This window comes from Terrapene carolina, unplaced genomic scaffold (assembly GCF_002925995.2).
Source record: "Terrapene carolina triunguis isolate 2854851 unplaced genomic scaffold, T_m_triunguis-2.0 Scaffold112, whole genome shotgun sequence".
In the NCBI taxonomy this organism is placed as follows: domain Eukaryota; kingdom Metazoa; phylum Chordata; order Testudines; family Emydidae; genus Terrapene; species Terrapene triunguis.
In genome coordinates this window covers 21166072-21186637 of record NW_020664463.1, presented here as the reverse complement: position 1 = coordinate 21186637, position 20566 = coordinate 21166072, and the positions used below count along the sequence as shown (strand labels likewise).

Genomic DNA, 20566 nt, shown 5'->3' with positions numbered 1-20566 from the left:
ACATTTGCTGAACCATCTGACCACTGCTGCAGCCTGTACTTAAAAACACAGGCCTTTTTACTTTGTCTTTTAGATGAAGAGTAGACAAGTCCTATAAATGACATGTGAAGTGAGTGGAATTTACTCTCTCCCGTAACCTAAGAAAAATCAGGTTGCCAAGAACTTAATTCTTATTTTTGCTGCTCAAAGAGCAGCCCTGGAATCCCTCCCTGACTTCCAAGGTGGTGCCTCTGGAAGGGAAGAGGGATGAACAGATGTATCTTTACTATATCCCAGTGGAGAAGATGAAAAGGAATCCACCTCCTGCAGGGGTACAGCTACCCTTCTTGGTGTACTATAGCAGTGGTCTCCAAACTTTTTTGATCGCGCACCCCTATCAGTAAAAAATTTTTGAGCACGAACCCCCTGCCGTGCCAAAGAAAAAAAAAAAAAAAAAAAAGGCTGCTCAGACTCCCGCCTGACGAAGCAAAAAAAAAAAACAACAACGCTCCTCCTGCCGCGCACCCCACTTTGGAGACCACTGTACTATAGCATTCCTGCACCCTTTCTACCTGTACAGGGGAAGTAGATGGCACAGATGTCTCAACAGCTGTACATGGTACTGTGATTTCAGTGACCGAAGGCCTAGTCGTACTGCTGACATATGAGCTAGCCAGGGGGACTCTGGTACCGGGCTCACAGATAGGTCACCTTGTGTCAAATAGGGCAAAGCCACTAAAAGGGACAGTACCAAGGTGCTGGGTACAAAGATTGCTGAAGAGTCACAGGCAGAGGAAAGGGAGTGAGCAGATTTAACTGGTACCACAGGCATTCTTTATAGACAGTATCAAGGTGCCAGGGGAACCTATCTTAGCCCCACCAGCTGAAGAGCTTGAGATGAGTCTAATAAATGTGAGGAAAATAATTACTGGATTTTGGAAATTAGTGAGTGAACAAACAAAAGGGTACAACTTTTTTTATTTTGACTTCTTATAATTTCATAATGTCCAAGTACATGTATTGTAGAATATTTTATAAAAATAAAGAGGACTTAGTCTGAGGACACCCTACCGCATTTGCTAGTAAATCTCTGATAAGAAGTCGGGAGGGTTCACTATAACCTAGGGGTGATTCCCTCTGCTTGTGTACACATACTCACACTGGGATGGCTTAGTCATTCCTCCCCGGCTGCTACCCATGCTACCACAGCTACACTGCTATTTATACTCATGCTAGCTCAAGTATGTACACATGAGCAGGGGACTCACACCCCTAGCTCACAGTGTAGATGTCGCCTTAATGTGTGTGCATGCATGTGTGTATTACAAGGCTTGTGGATTAGTGAAGGTTTACCGTTCTATAGCACCAATCACTGGTTATCATTGCAATAACACCCAGAGATCCCACTCAGGAGGCCCATTGTGCTAGGTACTGTACAAGCACAAAGGAAGCCACAGTCCCTGCCCTGAACAGCTGAAGAAGAAAAGTCGAGGAAAAGTTTCCAAGAAATTTCAAAGAACACAAATAACCAACATGTGGTGTGACTGCAAGAGTCCATGAACAGACACAGATAAAGGACTTAGGGAGGAGGGGATACATGTCTCTATTAGCTGGGTCATAATGCCAGGCTGGGCATGTGCAGTAATATGCTCCCTCCCATGCCAGAAATCTAACACAACTTTGAGTATATCTAAGGTCTGTGTGACAGGGCAAGAATCCAAGAGCAGGGATCCAAAGAGGCAGTCTCATGAGGGAAGGCCAATGTGTTTTTACTCATTTAACACCTCAGTCCCCCTTCTTCAGGAGTTTAGGTCTTTCTGATCTTTCTTCTGGTCCCTCTTCTCCTCCCCAATCAGATTCTACCTGGCAAAAACAGTCCATACTCTGCATCTATGCAAATGGAAAGAAAATTGGTTTACATAAAATCAGCACATACAAGTATTATTAAAACCAGTCATGAAACATAGGGAAAATTAAGGGATGGAATTTTTAGAAGCCCTTCATTTTGGTTTAATTCTTGTTTCCATTGAATTCAATAGAGTATTACCATCAACTTCAATGGAAGTAGAGTCATGTCAACACTGAGTGCATCTTAAAATTCCAGCCAAGCTATAGAAAGACAGTAGCATACAAACAGAAGCCGGCTACATACACACACATATTCAAAGGGAGGGAGGGGAGATGACAAAAAAACACATTTTACTATTAAATAACAATTCTATAGATCACATAAGAGATCCTAGCAGAGGACTCTAGGGCTAAATACCTACCTAATTACTGACCACAAATGCTGTCAAGTATATTATTCTGTCACAACCAGACTTCAACTTACAGGTTGCACAGCATTATTGCAAGGTTGCTTGAAGCAGTATGAGAGACCTAGATTTAGTCCTAGCAGCTGGTTCAGCTCAGTGGTTTGAGCATTAGCCTGCTAAACCCAGAATTGTGAGCTCAATCCCTGAGGGGGCCATTTAGGGATCTGGGGCAAAAATCTGTCTGGGGATTGGTCCTGCTTTGAGCAGGGGGTTGGACTAGATGACCTCCTGAGGTTCCTTCCAACCCTGATATTCTATGATTCCAGACCTTTGCTTTCCCTAGACGGATTGTTCTGTAGATTTAAACTCCTATCTACAAGTAATACATACTGCAATATACCAATAACTATTAAGCCCCCTGCATTTTGTAAAATTATAAATAAAATCTTTATAAAAGATTATTCATCTGTACACATACTGTATCATATGCATAAATATATATTTTACACATGGATAAATACATATGTATTATTTTTAAAAAAATGTATAGCAGTAAGAATTCTTTGAAGACATTAAATGTCCAATTTAATTAAGGCTCAGCTAAGCCATATTAAATTTTTTTATAAACCCTAAATATGAAAAGCATCAACGTTTATTTACAGGACTAACAGATGGACAACCAACCTTAAGCCAAAAGGATTTTACAGATGTAAGCCAGATTTTCCTTCACATCTCCATCCCTGTTCACCACCGTGTATTTAAAAAAGAATTGTAAGTTATATTTCCTTCGCAAAGACATACTGACCATCCATCACAACCAACCTAATATTCAGTTTGGCTCCTTGCAAAACTTAACAGAACTCTATTAAATATTCAGGGTAGATTTGGTTGGTATCAAAGATAACAAAGATCTTTGGATTCCAAGTACTATCCACGCAGCTGTCGAATAAGTTTACAAAGCTCCCATCTTTTGAAGGAGGTCTCATGTATTTGGAATCTCCGATGACATAGTCTCCAGTTAAAACACGAGCAAGAAACATAACTTTATACGTTCTGAACACATGATGTTGCAGATTGACACCATGGATTTGAAAAGTGTCTCCATGCTTCATATCGTCTTTGCAGAAACGACTGGAGTACGATGCATCTCTTGCAAAATAGGTCCCTTAAAAAACAAACAGCAAAATTTATACCCGATGAAAATAGTCTCATTATGAAATATAGAGGGCTTGATTCTGATCCCTTCTTACATCAAAATGGTGTAAGATCTGAATCAGGCCATATATCTCAGTTTTATATTCATAATCAATCCAGCAAAATTTATAAGAATTATACTAGTGCTGTGCTTCCCAAGCTTTTTCAGTGTGAACCACATCTTAGTTGGGAGATTGCCCCATGACCGGCTTACCCTTCTGCCCCACCCTACTGCATAATATCCAACTGTGGTAACTACAGGAATTGCTTACTTAATATATTTTAGCTGTCTTTTTATCACATTTAGCAGGAAGAAGAGAGACAGATTAAACCATTCTCCACAGACCAACAGCAAATGCCCTACAGACCACAGTATGGTAAATGCATTTGTGGGACACCATTATATGTTTAGAGAGGGAAGAGCAAAAGAAGTGTATTACTCAAAAATTACATGGAGTGGTATTAAAGGAGTCATTACAGCTTACCTTTTCCATACACAGCAGCATGCATACCATTTATTCTCCAGTCAAAGTTATGAATGCATATTGCTTCTACAAATTCATTGCTGGTACCATGAAATAACATGTGTTCATTAATGGTAGGGACACCTCTTCTCTTCTTTAGCTGAGCTTTTTTCCTACAAAAAAAGCATAGCATTACAAAAGCTTTTGTAATCAAACTGGAATTGGACAGAAACTGAGAGGAGAAATGATACTGCAACAGCTGAATTTGAGAGAAGTGACCAAAGTTGATTCTGCCCCTCAAATACAGCTCAAAGTTCTACCATCTAAGTAGCCAACCAGCCAGTAGCTATAAAATCCCTCTTAGTGGCTGTTCTCTAATTGCTCTACCTGTAAAGGGTTAAAAAGTCTCACTGCTATGCATAGGTAAAAGGAAATAAGTGGACACCTGGCCAAAAGAGCCAATGGGAAGGCTAGAACTTTTAAAAATTGAAACAAGACTGCCCTTTTGTCTGTCTGTGGTTGTTCTCCTGGGGAGAGGCAAACAGGGCAGCAACTATCCTGTAAGAAGCTTGGGGCCAGGTATGAAAATAGGGTGACCAGATAGCAAGTGTGAAAAATCGGGACAGGGATGGGGGGGAGGGGTAATAGGAGCCCATATAAAAAAAAGCCCCAAATATAGGACTGTCCCTATAAAATCGGGAAATCTGGTCACCCTATATGAAAAATCATCGGTATCATACCTAGAAACTACTCATTTGAAACCCCAGATATGTAAGCAGATCAGGAAATGTCTAGGAAAAGGCAATTAGGTTTATCTCTTTTTATTTCTTTATGGCTTGTGGACTCCTCTGTGCTAACCCAAGATGCTTTTGTTTTGCTTGTAACCTTTAAGCTGGACCTCAAGAAACTATTCTTGATGGTAGTTGCTCTTTTTAAAATCTAGCAATAGCCTAAGTTTCCAGATGTATTTTCTTCGTTTTGTTTTTTAATAAACTTTACCTTTTTTTAAGAACAGAATTGGATTTTTGGTTCCTAAGAGGTTTGTGCACGTTATTTAATTAGCTGGTGGCAACAGCTGATTTCCTGTTTTTCATTCTCAGCTTTTCCCTGGCAGTGGGGTGAAAGGGCTTGAGGGTACCCCACAGGGAGGAATTCCCAAGTGCACCTTCCTAGGTTCTCAAAGGGGTTTTGCACTTGGGTGGTGGCAGCATCTACCCATCCAAGGTCAGAAAAAAGCTGTAACCTTGGGAGTTCAATACAAGCCTGGAGTGGCCAGTATTAATTTTTATAATCCTTGCGGGCCCCCACCTTCTGTAGTGCCAGAGTGGGGAATCGGCCTCAACCTCTCCCTCCCCCCCTCCAGCTCCCCTGCCACTGCGGGACCCCCCCCCCCCCAGAGCTCCCAGCCCCGTAGGGCAGTGGGGGACCCCTCCCAGCCACTGGGCAATGGAGTACCTGCAGCTCCCAGCTGCTTCGGGGTGGGGGGGGAGAGCAGGGTGCTGGACTCTCTTCCCTCCCCATTTTTGTCAGGGATGATTTTAGTAAAAGTCAGGGACAGGTCACGGCTTCCATGACTTTTCGTTTATTGCCCATGACCTCTCCATGACTTTTTACTAAAAATATCCATGACAAAATCAGCATCTTAGTGATGAGGTTCATCTGCTCCAAATGACTGGGTCAGACACACAAATACGTTATTTCACCCCAGAAAGCAGCTGAGCCTCTGAGACCATTGCCAGCCATCCTTGTGACTTTGATACAAATCTTTAGGTTTTCCCCCCTGTGAAAAAATAAGGGCAAGCAGTTTCTGGACCGAGAGGATTCCCCTCATGCCTTTATACTCCATTGTGCATGGAATTTTAATACTGTATATTACTTTGCAATTAACACACACAGTAATATTGCAATACTGTAATAATCATACTGCACGCAATAACAGATTCCCATTCCTGAGTTCATGTTTCCAAAAATGGGGTAGTGGGAACTCCATAGCTTTGGCGTTCTTAAAGCACACACTTAATTGTGTGCAGTGGTCCCTGCTGCTCATCAATTCCTTTTTTCAGCAAAAGGTAGAAAATCAAAGAGAACACAAATCTGCACTGCGAACTCAGAAGTCAGTGGGGATCTAGTATCATTTCTTGATATTCTTATTCATAGAAGTATGCCACAAATTGAAAAACCTCTATAGATTCAGAGATACCTCTATAGAAATCCACTTTAAAGCAATAAATTGTTACAACAGGGACACTGTTAGATATACAAGCTTCAAAGTAGTAAAATTGCCAATCAAAGCAAATAAACTTTTTAACTGTAGAATGTATTTATATACTTAAATACATTCCATACCAATACATTAAGAGAAGGCTAAAGTTGCAAAAATTAATCACTCATAAGCCAGGAAATGAGAAAATTAAGACTCAATATGCAATCTTAAGACACCTCTCTCTGTAAATATTCACTATAAGCGTGCAATTACATGATCACAAGGTGTTTCTCAAATACAATATACCATACAATTTCATCTACAGCATAGCACCTTTTAAGCCCATGTAACAACTTAATATTTTTTCATTTTTTACTTATTGATTTTATTGTCATAATGGTCCAATATATCTTCATGCTGACTTTTTATAAATTCCCTTTTTAGAAAGGTACATATTGACATTTCCAAGGGCAACCGTGTGATTCATAATGTTTCTGAAATGCAAATATTAAATAAAGACTGATCAGAGAAGAGGTGGGAACAAAACTCAAGAACTCCTAACTCACCCTGCCCCATACAATATTTAGTGGGAAAGAAAGCAGGAAGGCTCAAGCCAGCAATGGCTTCTGCAATACTGACAGACTAAACTTGGATTTGCTGCATAGAGCTGGATCCAACACAGACACTTCACCCTACACCAAAATTCATAAAGAGATGGTAAGGTGAGAAACTTGACAAATCAGGAGTATTTGTTTTGCCTCACTAGACATGCAACGAATACAACCCTGTGAAGGCTCATTTTACAAGGAGTCTGTTGTGACCTGTTCACTCCATCATAACAATACCTTGGGGTCCACTACATATACTTTCTGAGAACAATGACTGTAGTCACCTCTACCAGCCAGCTCATACAGAGGATTAGAAGGGAACCCAATGTTATCCTTCATGACAAGGTAGCTATGCTTGTGCTCTTCCTTTCCATATGTTGATGAGGGAGCTCTCTAAAGTTGCCACACATTCTTTACCAGTTGGATGATTATTTACTGTTCAAAGATTTGATATATTAAAAATGATCACTAAACTGTGGTCAAGTCTGGTACCTTATTGTCTAGCAACATGGGCTAGGGACAATATTTTTCTAGCAACATGGGCTAGGGACATTCAGCTATTCAACTCCTTTAATAACCAAGGAGGAATTCACATCAAACCATTCATACAACCATTCAAAATTAGAAACATTTTTCAATGTCAATTTCGCCAAGAGACTAACAACTGCAGAGACATAGCTTCCCTGTTTCAGACAAATACAACTTTTGATAAAGCCTTTCAAAAATTTTTTTTTTTAAATAATTGAAAAATAGCTGCAAAGTTAAATTCAGATTTGGATGTGAACTTCTTCAAAGTTCAAAGGCATCTGGACTCATCTCTAGAAAAAACAGATACATTCTAGGAATGTTAAGACTATAACAGTAAATGGCAAAGGCTGTGAATGCCAATCTACAATCTGTGCGGTTTTACTTTTTCCTCTATATCAAAGACAGTGTATTTTTCACAACTGGTAAATCAGGAAATTGAAACACTGCTTAATCAATTTAAAGTGCAGTTCTAGTCTGAAAAGGGATTTTGTAAAAATGGTACCTTCTTAGCCCAAAAATCTGCTCCATGTGCATGTTGAGTTGTACCTGCTGACCTTAGTGACCAAAATAAAAATTTGATCTGAAACAAAGATTGCTTTACATGCCTTTAAAAAAAAAATTCTTCTTTAGTTTAAATTTAAATATAAAACCTTTGAAATTGCATATCAAATTTCAGCCCAAAAGAAATTTTTATTGCAACAGTGCTTTTCAATTTTCTCATTGCTTTTCAAGTTTTAAGCAGTTTGTGATCTTTAGCTTACGGTTGTTACAGAAGTATCATTAAATTCCAAATCCATAATAAAATCAGGATCTTTAATAGGAATACTGATATATGACTATAAACACAAGAGCAGGACCAATTAGGGAACAGAAGACAGAGACCAGATGCAGAAAGGGTGCAGATACACAATAAGTATTCCAACAGTTTTATAATTAGATGCATTTAACTATTTCTGCTGCATGCCTTTAAAAGAGATTTATTCTATTAGCAGACCTAGTACAATGTTTGTTTTAGAAATAATCTCACCTGCAAAAAAACTCCCACAAGTCTAGATTTTGAATTCTCTGAATTCTTTTAATTCGGTTGCTATCCATTGTTTTCCCAAAGAGACTAGAAACTTCATTATATTCATTTGTTTGTTTTTGCAAAGGAATAAGCTGGAAAAAGAGAGGTTAGTATAGTTTCACTGAAGTCCATTGTTGTTTCATCATATGTATGTTCCATGTCATAATAGCTCTTACCTGATACGGTTCCTCTGTATTTACATTCTCCCAGTGTGAAGGCATTGGGATAGCCTCATTTTCACAGATATAACTTAAAACACAAAAATATAAGTTAAATCACACACAAGAGTTGAAGCTTTTCTCTTCCCCCAATAGGATTCCTACTCTGTACAGAATTTTGCACTAATCTATAATTTGACACACCGCTTGGGTCCTGAATGGGGATTCAAACTGTGGATAGTTATTTTTAATGGGCAAGGAGAGATTTCCTCCTCTTTCGCTTTCCCGCTCCAATCTGTGTCCCCAGATTTAATTTGAGGAGGGTAAAAAATAATGAAGAAATTTTAAAATGTTTCTAGTTCATCTTACTAGAGGAACGATGAATTGAACCAACAGTGAACCACCTTTAGTTCTTACCTGAAAGCACTGATAGAAAAGGGAGCTCGCTTTATTGGACGCTGTTTTCCAGTAGTCAGATTGGTTTGTTTCATCACTGTATATAATGAAAATTAAGTGAGTACCAGAAACATTCAATCTACAGAAATGTAAAGTGTTTGGACATAGCACAGTACCCAGAAAATGATATTTTTAGGGTTGCTGAATAGAAATTATTGTCTCAAGTGTTGAGAAAAGCATTTCAAAATATTATTCTCCAACACTACTACTACTAGAACGCACAAAACATTAGCAGAGCTCCCACATACCATGGGAATTAGTACTAAATAAGTACTGTACTTAAGACAGACAGTGCATATTTACTAATGGTGAAATCCTGGCACATTTAAGCCAATGACAAAACTCACGTTGATTTTAATAAGGCCAGGATTACACTCTAGACTTCTGCATCTAAATGCTAATTTTAATGCAGTGCAGAAGCTAACATCTTTGTACCACATTTAAATATAAAAGTGATACTATATTAACAGTATGGTGAAAATTGTTATGCTTAACAACTGCCTTTAGCATTTTTAAGCAAAGATTCAAGATTTAAATATAGTTTACAAAATCTGTTTTTTTAAAGTAAACTCTAAAGAAGCTATTTGAAAAAGTATTTAACAAAATTCAAAATTCTGCATGAATGTACATATTTTCATACAGTCCACCACTGTATTACCCTACAACCGTAGAGTAAGATCAGAATACAGAGACTGCTATCCCAAAACAGAACATCCACATCACGTGAGCATGACAGGCCTTTGGTCAGTTTAATATGAAAATACAGATGAAACTATAAGTGCAATATTTGAAATATTCAGAATGGGAAGCCATTACATTGCAACTTTCTACATAATAAAACGTATTTAAAATTAACGACATAGTAACTACACTGGAAACCATCAGTAACCTGTGATAAAGAGTCCATACAATATGAATATATGAGATCTTTACATAAAGTCATTTTCTAGAGAATGATATCCGATGCTCTGATGAACATATCAGAGTTGGATTGTTGAAGTATCTGCCAGCTGAATTATATTGTCACTTTATCAACATTACTTATATAGAGTTTGTGAAGACAGAAAATCGTTTTCTACAACACTTGCTGCTTGAATATTTAGAAGAAAACAAACTTTTGGTGTTCCCATTTCTCTGAGTATACGGTAAAGCACCACTTATATCTCAAGTGAGAGGAGACAGGACAAACACCAGTGTTACTGAACAGGGTATGCTACTTACAGTAACAAAGCTAGAAGGCTGAACCACATAACTGTCTCCATAAAATGTCAAATGTACATTCATATAAAGAAGGCCTTCCCAATTGTGCTTTTTTGCACTACAATAAAAGAGACACTTGAGGCCAACAGCATGTAAGATGCACTGGTCAACTCTTGTCATGAGAAACCTAAAAATATATAAATACTTTATTGTTAGAGAAAGACATACCTGAAAAGTCTAACTTGTAGTTAAATTTTGCAGTAGTAAAAGAAACAGAGCCTTCTGGATTCATTTTGAAGCTCCTTTCAATGTCTTCACTGCTAACTGAACACTGAGTGTTTGAATCAGTCTTCAAAACAAACCAGAAAGGACAAGTTTAAATACAGTACATTTGAAGTGTGGAAGTTATCACAGATAACATAATCCAATGTTTAGATACCTGAAACATATGCCATTTGCCACATTCAGCCAAGTAAAACCAGCCCCATTGGGTATCAGTTGTATCCATCTCCTCCTCAGGAATCTCCATCTTTGGAGAGAATTCTTCTGATGCTCTTTGAAGCATTTCCTGAAATAGCCACAAAAATATCTTCTGTGAAAATCCATTATTTATAGAAATCTGTTATGTCAGAAACACTAGTTTGTCTTGATTTTTTTTTAATTAATATACAACTCTTATTTGAAAAAAAAATCTGACTTTTAAAAAGTTACTATATGGGGCAAGAAAGGCAGGTACAATACCCTGGAGATCAGGCCCCCTTAGACACTTCCTCACTCTTCTATCTGTCTAGTTTAATAAATAATACCCCATAAACTGGCTTAAACTCTTCTCATCCAGGCCTTTCTCAAATGTCTGAAAAAAACAGAGGCCTTCAGAATGCCCACAAGGTCAACAGACTCAGGCTGTGTCCAACCAAGGAAAGATAGTGAGTAAGTTCCGGAGTTGAAAGCCCTACCAGCAACCCCATTCCAGTTATACCTGGGTATTGCTAGCTCAAGCACCTCCACAGATCTCACCTGCTATACTACCAGACAACGAGAGGGAAACTTTCTTCAGAAATTAGGACCCAAACCATTTAGAGCCTTTTGATTAAAACCAGGCTCTTAAATTTCATTGGGCAACAGACAGACTCCAATCCAAACCATACAGCACAGGTGTAATATATTCCCTCTAAGAAGCTCTGCTGACCAAGCAACTGGATGAATAAACACCCAGGTTTAAAAAAAAAAAAAATCTGATTTTTCAAGACTTTAGTTTGTTGAAGTGCTAAATTAGCTTTTGACAGCAGTAGCCTCTTTCACAGGTACAGAGAAAATATTTTCTTACTTTCAGTTTATTCAACTAATTCAGTTCAATGACTAGTTCATTCACAGTTAAGGAGCCAATGGCAGTTGACAAATCAGGAAAGCTTGTTTTTTTTCTCCCACTCTGTGAATAAAAGTTAAGTGTGAGAGGATGAGATCTACTAGTTCTAAAACCCTAAAGGACATGGTGACCAGAAACAATCTGATCAATCCACTAACTACAGATAATACTGCCTTTGTTTTAGTTTTAGATGCAAAACATGCTTTGATAAACTTTTTCCCCCCTTATCTATCCAGCACATTAAGGTAGTTTTATTTAACTCATAAATAATTTTAAAATGCTGTTTTTGTGCATTTTAATTGACTCAATTTCCATTCAAATAGAGCTTGATGCAAATTAAAAGTAAATTAACTAGTAAATAAGAAATGTATCATTCACCATTTTCTAACATAATATAAATATAAAAATTAAGAATCTGAATAAATGTCAATTAAGCTATATAAATTGCTTAAGTAAATGTCTATAGATACAATATATCCTTCCAGTTAGCAAAAAACAGTACCGCATTTAATGTAAAGGCTGTATTTAGTGGCAGTAGTTACCAACCAATGCGAATCAACCTTTCCTCAGGAAAATAACTAAAAAGTATAAACACAAATCAAGATTAAAATTGATTATTTAAATCAAGGTTTCCGTTTTTCTGATTTAAATCAATCCACACCGACAAGCAAGGTGAAGATTTTGAATAGTCTCCAAAATTTAGTCCCACCAAGAGGCTGGTTAAAGTAATCTAATCTTGAGGCACAGATAGCAGCAGCAGAGTCCAAAGAAAAAGGTCACAACCTTCTAGCCAAGCACACACAAAGTAGTACTGCTTCTGGTCACTGCTGCTACTTAGGCACCCAAAAGCATATGGGGTTCTAGCAACACCCTCAGACTGTGAACACGTTATCACAAACAGTGAACACTTTCCTACTGAGGGACATGTAATCATCAGATTATTGTTCCAACTGTTTTTATCAGCTAACAGGCATTTCCTTGGTCTTGTCTGAAGTTAAGGTTGAATTCCAGCTTTCATTTTAACAACCTCTTTTTCAGTTGAACCTAATCTGTTAAACTATTTTTTAAAAATATATATGGGGAGGAGGGGGAGGGGGATACCTGAAGGAGGGAGGATGGGGCAAACACAACATAAGCTATTTTTTTATTGGGGGGGAGGGGATTAAAGAAGGAGGGGAGGGAGAACAGAACACATTTTCTCCATACAGATGTATCAGAAATATTGTGCTTGGATAACTCTAAAATGGATCAGGCTAGACATGTCACATTTGGACTGGTTTGTACCACAGATGTCATTAGATAAGTTGAAAGAAAACTAATTCAGTGCTCTTGAATTTAGGTATATTTACAGTTAGCATATTTGAACTTTTCTGTTTTATTTGTAAACACATTTGAAAGACATCTTAGTCTGCTAGATATGCCAGTAAAATTTGTAAGTCTCCAAACAACAGTACTTACAACATCTGTTAGGGAATCTGGGGACAAGAATTTACAGTCCTAATTTTTTTCATCGCAACAGAATCAGCGCTTTATCTCCAGTATAACAGAAGTGGTATTCTAATCATTAAGTGTAGTTACAGAGAGATATTAGTAAGAGACTTTAAAAGTGTTGGTAGCATAAAAAAGAACAAACAGTCACAGGAATTGACAACTTAATTTGATGATGTGGAATAAGATTGAAAGAATCTGTTTTACCATTAATCCAAACATTGTACTCAAGCACCAACCACTGGCAGAGCATTCATCCTACTTTGCAGAAATCATCAACGAGAAGACTTGCGAAGGCTGAAAATCTGGAACTGAACCACACAACATTAACTGTCACACCCTCCCCTAACAGAATCCTTCACACACAATGACATGCCTGGAAGCCCTTACAAACATTTAACCCACTGCATGCAAAAGTGATATATACCCTTTCTTGGCTTGCGAAAGCTAGTGAAAAGTAACTGTAAAATTTATAAATAATAAATGCATCCTTCAGAGAAGAGAACATGCCATCCTCCCTGAAAAATGCAATAGCCCATCCAGAATTTGAAAAGTACATACTCAATTCAGATGACCTTCCCAAACTCCTATTTCTATACAAAAATATTTAAATTCTAATGCCAACCAAACTCCAAAATCACATGACCATGGTTAACATCTTGGATGCCTCACAATCAACTCTGAGGTCACAGCACAGAGATAAAATCCTTAGTGGTGGTTTAAAAAACCCCTAACTTTTGCATTGCAATGGATGAAGGCTACAACTCAATAAAGACTCATTAACTTTCAACACAGTTGAAACCACAGTTGTGTATCTCATTTTCTAAGATATAACCAGGATGTCACAATGCTTGCAAGATGAAGTATAGCTGACCCAGATTAAATCAGAGCAAAATCAAGAAATACTGGTTGAAAGGGGAATATCCTCTGAGGAACTCGCTGTCATCGTGTTTCACAGCCCTGGTCTACACTACGAGTTTAGGTCGAATTTAGCAGCGTTACATCGATTTAACCCTGCACCTGTCCACAGAACGAAGCCATTTTTGTTGACTTAAAGGGCTCTTAAAATCGATTTCTGTACTCCTCACCGACGAGGGGATTAGCGCTGAAATCGACATCACCAGGTCGAATTTGGGGTAGTGTGGACACAAGTCGACGGTACTGGCCTCCGGGAGCTATCCCAGAGTGCTCCATTGTGACCGCTCTGGACAGCACTCTCAACTCAGATGCACTGGCCAGGTAGACAGGAAAAGCCCCGCGAACTTTTGAATTTCATTTCCTGTTTGGCCAGTGTGGCAAGCTGATCAGCACAGGTGACCGTGCAGAGCTCATCAGCAGAGGTGACCATGGAGTCCCAGAATCACAAAAGAGCTCCAGCATGGACCGAACGGGAGGTACTGGATCTGATTGCTATATGGGGAGATGAATCTGTGCTATCAGAACTCCATTCCAAAAGACGAAATGCCAAAATATTTGAAAAAATCTCCAAGGGCATGAAAGACAGAGACTATAACGGGGACTGCAGCAGTGCCACGTGAAACTTAAGGAGCTCAGGCAAGCCTACCAAAAAACCAAAGAGGCAAACAGCCGCTCCAGGTCAGACCCCCAGACATGCCTCTTCTATGATGAGCTGCATGCAATTCTAGGGGATGCCCCCACCACTACCCACCCCTGTTTGTGGACTCCTGAAAGGGGGGAGTCTCACGCAACAGGGATGAGGATTTTGGGGACGAGGAAGCTGATGATGATGAGGAGGAGGAGGGTAGCGTACAGCAGGCAAGCGGCGAAACCATTCTCCCCGACAGCCAGGAACTGTTTATCACCTTGGAGCCAATACCCTCCCAAGGCAGGCTCCCGGACCTTGAAGGCGGAGAAGGCACCTCTGGTGATTGTACCTTTGTAAATATAATACTTGGTTTAAAAGCAAGCATGTTTAATGATTAATTGGACCTGAAGACTTGGGATGCATTCGCAGCCAGTACAGTTACTGGAATGCATTCAAGCAACATCCGTTCTTTCTCTCTCTGTGTTATCCTCAGGAGAGTGATATCATTCATGGTCACCTGGTTGAAAGAGGGGAATTGTATTAAGGGGACATTCAGAGGTGGCCATTCCTGCTAGGCTGTGTGCCTGTGGCTGAAAAGAAATCATCCCCGCTGTTAGCCACGCAGTGGGGGGGAGGGGTGAAGCGATCATCCCAGAGAATTGGGTGTGTGTGTGTGTGGGGGGGTTAGTTGTGCTGCACGTTAACCCAAAAACCGGCAGGCCCTCAATATAAGAGGTAAAATGTAACCTTGTACCGAAAGCACATGTGCTATGTAATGTTAACAGCTTGGTTCACCGTGAAAGAGTCTACCCATTGTTCTCTAAAATGTGTCTTTTTAAAGAATACTCTCCCTTTTTTCCCTCCCGCAGCTGCAAATGTTTCAGTGCTACCCCATCATCTCCGTCCCAGAGGCTAGCGCAGATAAGAAGGCAAAAAACCCCCAAAAAAACGCACTTGCGATGAAATGTTCTCTGAGCTCATGCAGGCCTCCCACACTGAAAGAGCTCAGCAGAATGTGTGGAAGCAAACAATGGCAGAGTCCAGGAAAGCAGAAAATGAATGCGAGGATAGGAGGGATGAGCAAGAGGAAAGGTGGCGGGAGCAAGAGGAGAGGTGGCGGGATGCAATGCTGAGGCTACTGGAGGATCAAACTGATATGCTCCGGCGTATGGTTGAACTGCAGGAAAGGCAGCAGGAGCACAGACTGCCACTGCAGCCCCTCTGTAACGGCCCGCCCTCCTCTACGAGTTCCATAGCCTCCTCACCCAGACGCCCAAGAACGCGGGGGGGAGGGGGCCTCCGGGCACCCAACCACTTCACCCCAGAGGACTGCCCAAGCAACAGAAGGCTGGCATTCAGTAAGTTTTGAAGTACAGTGTGGCCTTGTCCTTCCCTCCTCCCCCACCCCACCCGGTGCTTCCCTCCTCCCCTACCCCTCCCGGGCTACCTTGGCAGTTATCCCCCTATTTGTGTGATGAATTAATAAAGAATGCATGATTTTGAAACAACAATGACTTTACTGCCTCTGCAAGCGGTGACCGAAGGGAGAAGGGCGGTTGGCTTACAGGGAAGTAGAGTGAACCAAGGGGGTGGGTTTTCATCAAGGAGAAACAATCAGAACTCTCACACCGTAGCCTGGCCAATCATGAAACTGGTTTTCAAAGCTTCTCTGATGCGCAGCGCGCCCTGCTGTGCTCTTCTAACCGCCCTGGTGTCTGGCTGCGCATAATCAGCGGCCAAGCGATTTGCCTCAACCTCCCACCTTGCCATAAACGTTTCCCCCTTACTCTCATAGATATTGTGGAGCACACAGCAAGCAGCAATAACAATGGGAATATTGGTTTCGCTGAGGTCTAACCAAGTCAGTAAACTGCGCCAGCGTGCTTTTAAACATCCAAATGCACATTCTACCACCATTCTGCACTTGTTCAGCCTATAGTTGAACTGCTCCTTACTACTGTCCAGGGTGCCTGTGTATGGCTTCATGAGCCATGGCATTAAGGGGTAGGCTGGGTCCCCAAGGATAACTATAGGCATTTCAACATCCCCCAATGGTTATTTTCTGGTCTGGGAAGTAAGTCCCTTCCTGCAGCTGTTCGAACAGACCAGAGTTCCTGAAGATGCGAGCGTCATGTACCTTTCCTGGCCATCCCACGTTGATGTCGGTGAAATGTCCCTTGTGATCCACCAGTGCTTGCAGCACCATTGAAAAGTACCCCTTGCAGTTTATGTACTGGCTGCCAAGGTGGTCCGGTCCTAGGGTGACCAGATAGCAAGTGTGAAAAATCGGGACGGGGTGAGGGGTAATAGGAGCCTGTATAAGAAAAAGACCCAAAAATTGGGACTGACCCTTTAAAATCAGGACATCTGGTCACCCTATCCGGTCCCAAGATAGGGATATGCGTTCCGTCTATCGCTCCACCACAGTTAGGGAATCCCATTGCAGCAAAGCAATCCATGACGACCTGCACATTTCCCAGAGTCACTACCCTTGATAGCAGCAGCTCAGTGATTGTGTTGGCTACTTGGATTACAGCAGCCCCCACAGTAGATTTGCCCACTCCAAATTGATTCCCGACTGACCGGTAGCTGTCTGGCGTTGCAAGCTTCCACAGGGCTATCGCCACTCGCTTCTCAACTATGAGGGCTGCTCTCATCTTGGTATTCTTGCGCTTCGGGGCAGGGGAAAGCAAGTCACAAAGTTCCATGAAAGTGCCCTTATGCATGCAAAAGTTTCGCAGCCACTGGGAATCATCCCAGACCTGCAACATTATGCGGTCCCACCAGTCTGTGCTTGTTTCCCGGGCCCAGAATCGGCATTCCACAGCATTAGCCTGCCCCATTGCCACCAGGATGTCCAAATTGCCGGGGCCTGTACTTTGAGAGAAGTCTGTGTCCATGTCCTCATCACTCTCGTCACTGCACTGCCGTCACCTCCTTGCCTGCTTTTGCAGGTTCTGGTTGTGAACATACTGCAGAATAATGCGTGAGGTGTTTACAATGCTCATAACTGCTGCGGTGATCTGAGCGGGCTCCATGCTTGCCGTGGTATGGCATCTGCAGGAGAGCAGAGTGTCAGTAGAAGCGGTGGTTGGAAGACCAGTTTTTCCGACCTATTGCACCATCTGCGGCCAGAGCAGGAGAGCAGAGTGGCAGCAGAAGCGGTCGTTCGATGACGACGGTTAGCAGTCCTACTGCACTGTCTGCTGAAAGCAGTATGGTGCCCGCACGGAAAAAAGGCGCGAAACGATTGTCTGACATTGCTTTCACGGAGGGAGGGGCGACTGATGATATGTACCCAAAACCACCCACGACGATGTTTTTGCCCCATCAGGCATTGGGAGCTCAACCCAGAATTCCAATGGGCGGCGGAGACTGCGGGAACTGTGGGATAGATACCCACAGTGCAACGCTCCGAAAGTTGATGCTAGCCTCGGTACTGTGGACGCACTCCGCCGACTTAATGCGCTTACGGGGGGGGGACACAATCGACTGTATAAAATAGCTTCTTAAAAAAAAAATCGACTTCCATAAATTGGACCTAATTTTGTTGTGTAGACATACCCACAGGGTAAGTCTACATTACAATATAAGCTCATGCTTGAGCCTGGGCTCAAGGCTAACCCCCCCCGCGTCTACACTGTAATTGTGCTAACCCAGGGCTCAGACCCATGGTCCCAGGACCCTGCAGGGCTAGAGGGTTCAACCTCAAATCAAGGCAGGGCCCAGGGTCCAAGTTTGAATCAAGCTGGGAGCCAGGGTCCGAGCCCTACTGCTTTGCAGTATAGATGCAGCCCTGCTTGATTCAGATCCCGGGAGTCATCCGAAAGTATTCCACTATTCCATGGGACAACTTCCTTAGTCCTCTCTATCCCAACAATCTTCAATCCACTCTATTGAAAATGGAAGCCAACTGCAGCAGTTCAAGTCAGCGTTAATCCATTCTGTTCTGATCACCGATCTGCAGGCACACTATCAGAGAGCCTCCTTAGTTTGCAACGGAGAGTGAACTGATCAAGCCTTCTGCAAAGCGAGCTGCTTCTTGGTAATGTACAGGGCAGGCAGTAATGTATTCCCACAGTGCACCTCAGTCCTATGGCTAGAGTAGCCACATTTCAGTTGTGTGGCACTAGGGATTGTGGGATATGATTACTTTGACTCAGGTCTGTACACTGCAGTGTGGACACCAGAGCACCTAAGTTCAAACATGGGTCAGAAAATTCTTAACCTAGGGTTAAAATACAATGTAGACACTCAAGCCTGACTCGAGTCCCACTAATCCTGGGTTTACATTGCAATGTAGACATATCCACAGAGGGCATCTCCACAGCCCCCTCATTTGTCAACATGGTATGAAGTCTCAGGATCCTGTATGATTCATCATTGATGCTAAATCACCAAGTAACATTGGTGGTAAAGGCAAGTCTTCTCTTTCAGTTCGCTCCTTGGTCCCTGATAAAGATTTAGTCACAGTGATATGTATGTTACTTACAGACTGGATTACGGTAATCCACTTTATCTGGGAGCTAACATGAAAAGAATGCCTTCCCCAAATTCTTTACAATGCAGCTGCTCACCTCCTCACTGGGATGGACAACCTTACGTACATCACCACTGTCCTCCCAGCACATTTCCAGTGTCGGTTCAAGGCCTTGGCAGTGGGCTTAAAGGTCATTAGTGGACTAGAAACCAGCTACAGTTTCACATCTGTGATCACATCTCCATCCATGCCCCGTCAAGACAGCTGCACACCTCTGGGACAATGCAGCTCACAAGACGAACTGCAGAAATATAGTGCTCTCATCTGAGAGTTATAGAAAGAGCTCCAAGAGGAATTCAGACTAACCTGGAGCTTAACCACCTAGATCTGCCTCTTTGCGAAAGCTTTCCTACCAAAACCAGTTAAATAACCAAATCAATAATCTATCTGTTGTCTCCGGTCATCATGGGATAGGGACTGTCTTTTTGTTCTTTGTTTGCATAGCACCAAGCACAATGGGGTCCATATCTGGGGCTCCTGACAGCTACCGCAATACAAACAGATAATAATAATAGCAGTCTGACCTTTTCTTAGGGAATGGGTTACATGGGAAGAATCCTATTTTAAAGGAAGAATGGGAGAGCGTAGTTTGAGGGAAGGTTTCTCAAAAGATCGGTAGAAGCAATTTTGAATTGAGGTGGGGTTTTTTGGCCAGTGCACTGGGGATGCATAAAGCATATGAGCTAAAGTCAGAAGATATAAAAAAAACCCTAGGAAAAGAATGGTGTGGAGAAAGTAAATAAGGAAGCATTATTTACCCCTTCACAGAACACAAGAACCAGGGGTCACCCAATGACATTAACAGGCAGCCGATTTAAAACAAACAAAAAGGAAATATTTCTTCATGCAAGGCCCAACCTGTGGAACTTGTTGTCAGGGGATGTTGTGGAGGCCAAATGTATAACAAGGTTCAGAAAAGAACAGGGAGTGGAGGACAAGGGATGGATCATGCCATAATTGCCCAGTGATGCACCTGGCACTGGTCACTGTGGGAAGACAGGACACTGGGCTAGATGGACCATTGGTCTGACCCAGTTCTCATGTCCCCCCTTGCAGCTCCCCCTGCTCGCTGGGAGCGTCACTTCCTGTCCTTTGCTGGCCTGGCCGCGCTGACTGGGGGGAGGGGGGATATAAATCCTACACCCCCCTCCCCCACAAACAGCGCCCGCCGCCCAGCCCGACACGGGTCTGCCCCGCACTGCCGGGATGTGGGGCTGCCGCAGCGGGCGGAGCCGGACCGGCTCGGGGCCGGGGCGTTTCTCCCCGGGCGGGGGGCTGCTGTCGCTGGGCCGCGGGCGAGCGAGTTCCTAGCGCGGGCCCGGGGGGGAGGGGCCGGGCGGGAAGCGCCGCCCCCGTCGCACTCACCGCATCGGCCGCCCCCCACATGCTGCCGGCCTCGAGCCGGGGCCGGGCCCCGCCGCTCCACAACGTCACTGCCCCAAGCTGGGCGCTTCCTTCCGCTAACGTCAACAGCAGTGGGGGCGGGGCTACAGCCACAGATGAAAGAGGGAGGGG

The 20566-nt window shown here is 42.2% G+C and overlaps 1 protein-coding gene across 3 annotated transcripts; it reads right to left on the bottom strand.

Annotated features, from left to right (window-relative positions):
- Positions 1–519: 519 nt before the first annotated feature.
- PARP11 (poly(ADP-ribose) polymerase family member 11) lies at positions 520–20469 on the bottom strand. Of its 3 annotated transcripts, none has more exons than XM_026652316.2 (9): positions 20417–20462; positions 10551–10679; positions 10340–10460; positions 8873–8948; positions 8474–8546; positions 8259–8389; positions 3914–4065; positions 3278–3399; positions 520–1869 (listed from the first exon to the last, which is right to left on the bottom strand). In XM_026652316.2, exons 1-9 carry the CDS (start codon positions 20435–20437, stop codon positions 1765–1767), a joined length of 930 nt encoding a protein of 309 aa, XP_026508101.1. In that variant the 5' UTR covers positions 20438–20462; the 3' UTR covers positions 520–1764. The 3 variants fall into 3 exon arrangements, with proteins under 3 accessions (XP_026508101.1, XP_029767509.1, XP_029767508.1); XM_029911649.1 differs by lacking the exon at positions 520–1869 and adding an exon at positions 13173–13276 and having other exon boundaries at positions 2521–3399; positions 20417–20469; XM_029911648.1 differs by lacking the exon at positions 520–1869 and having other exon boundaries at positions 2521–3399.
- Positions 20470–20566: the final 97 nt, after the last annotated feature.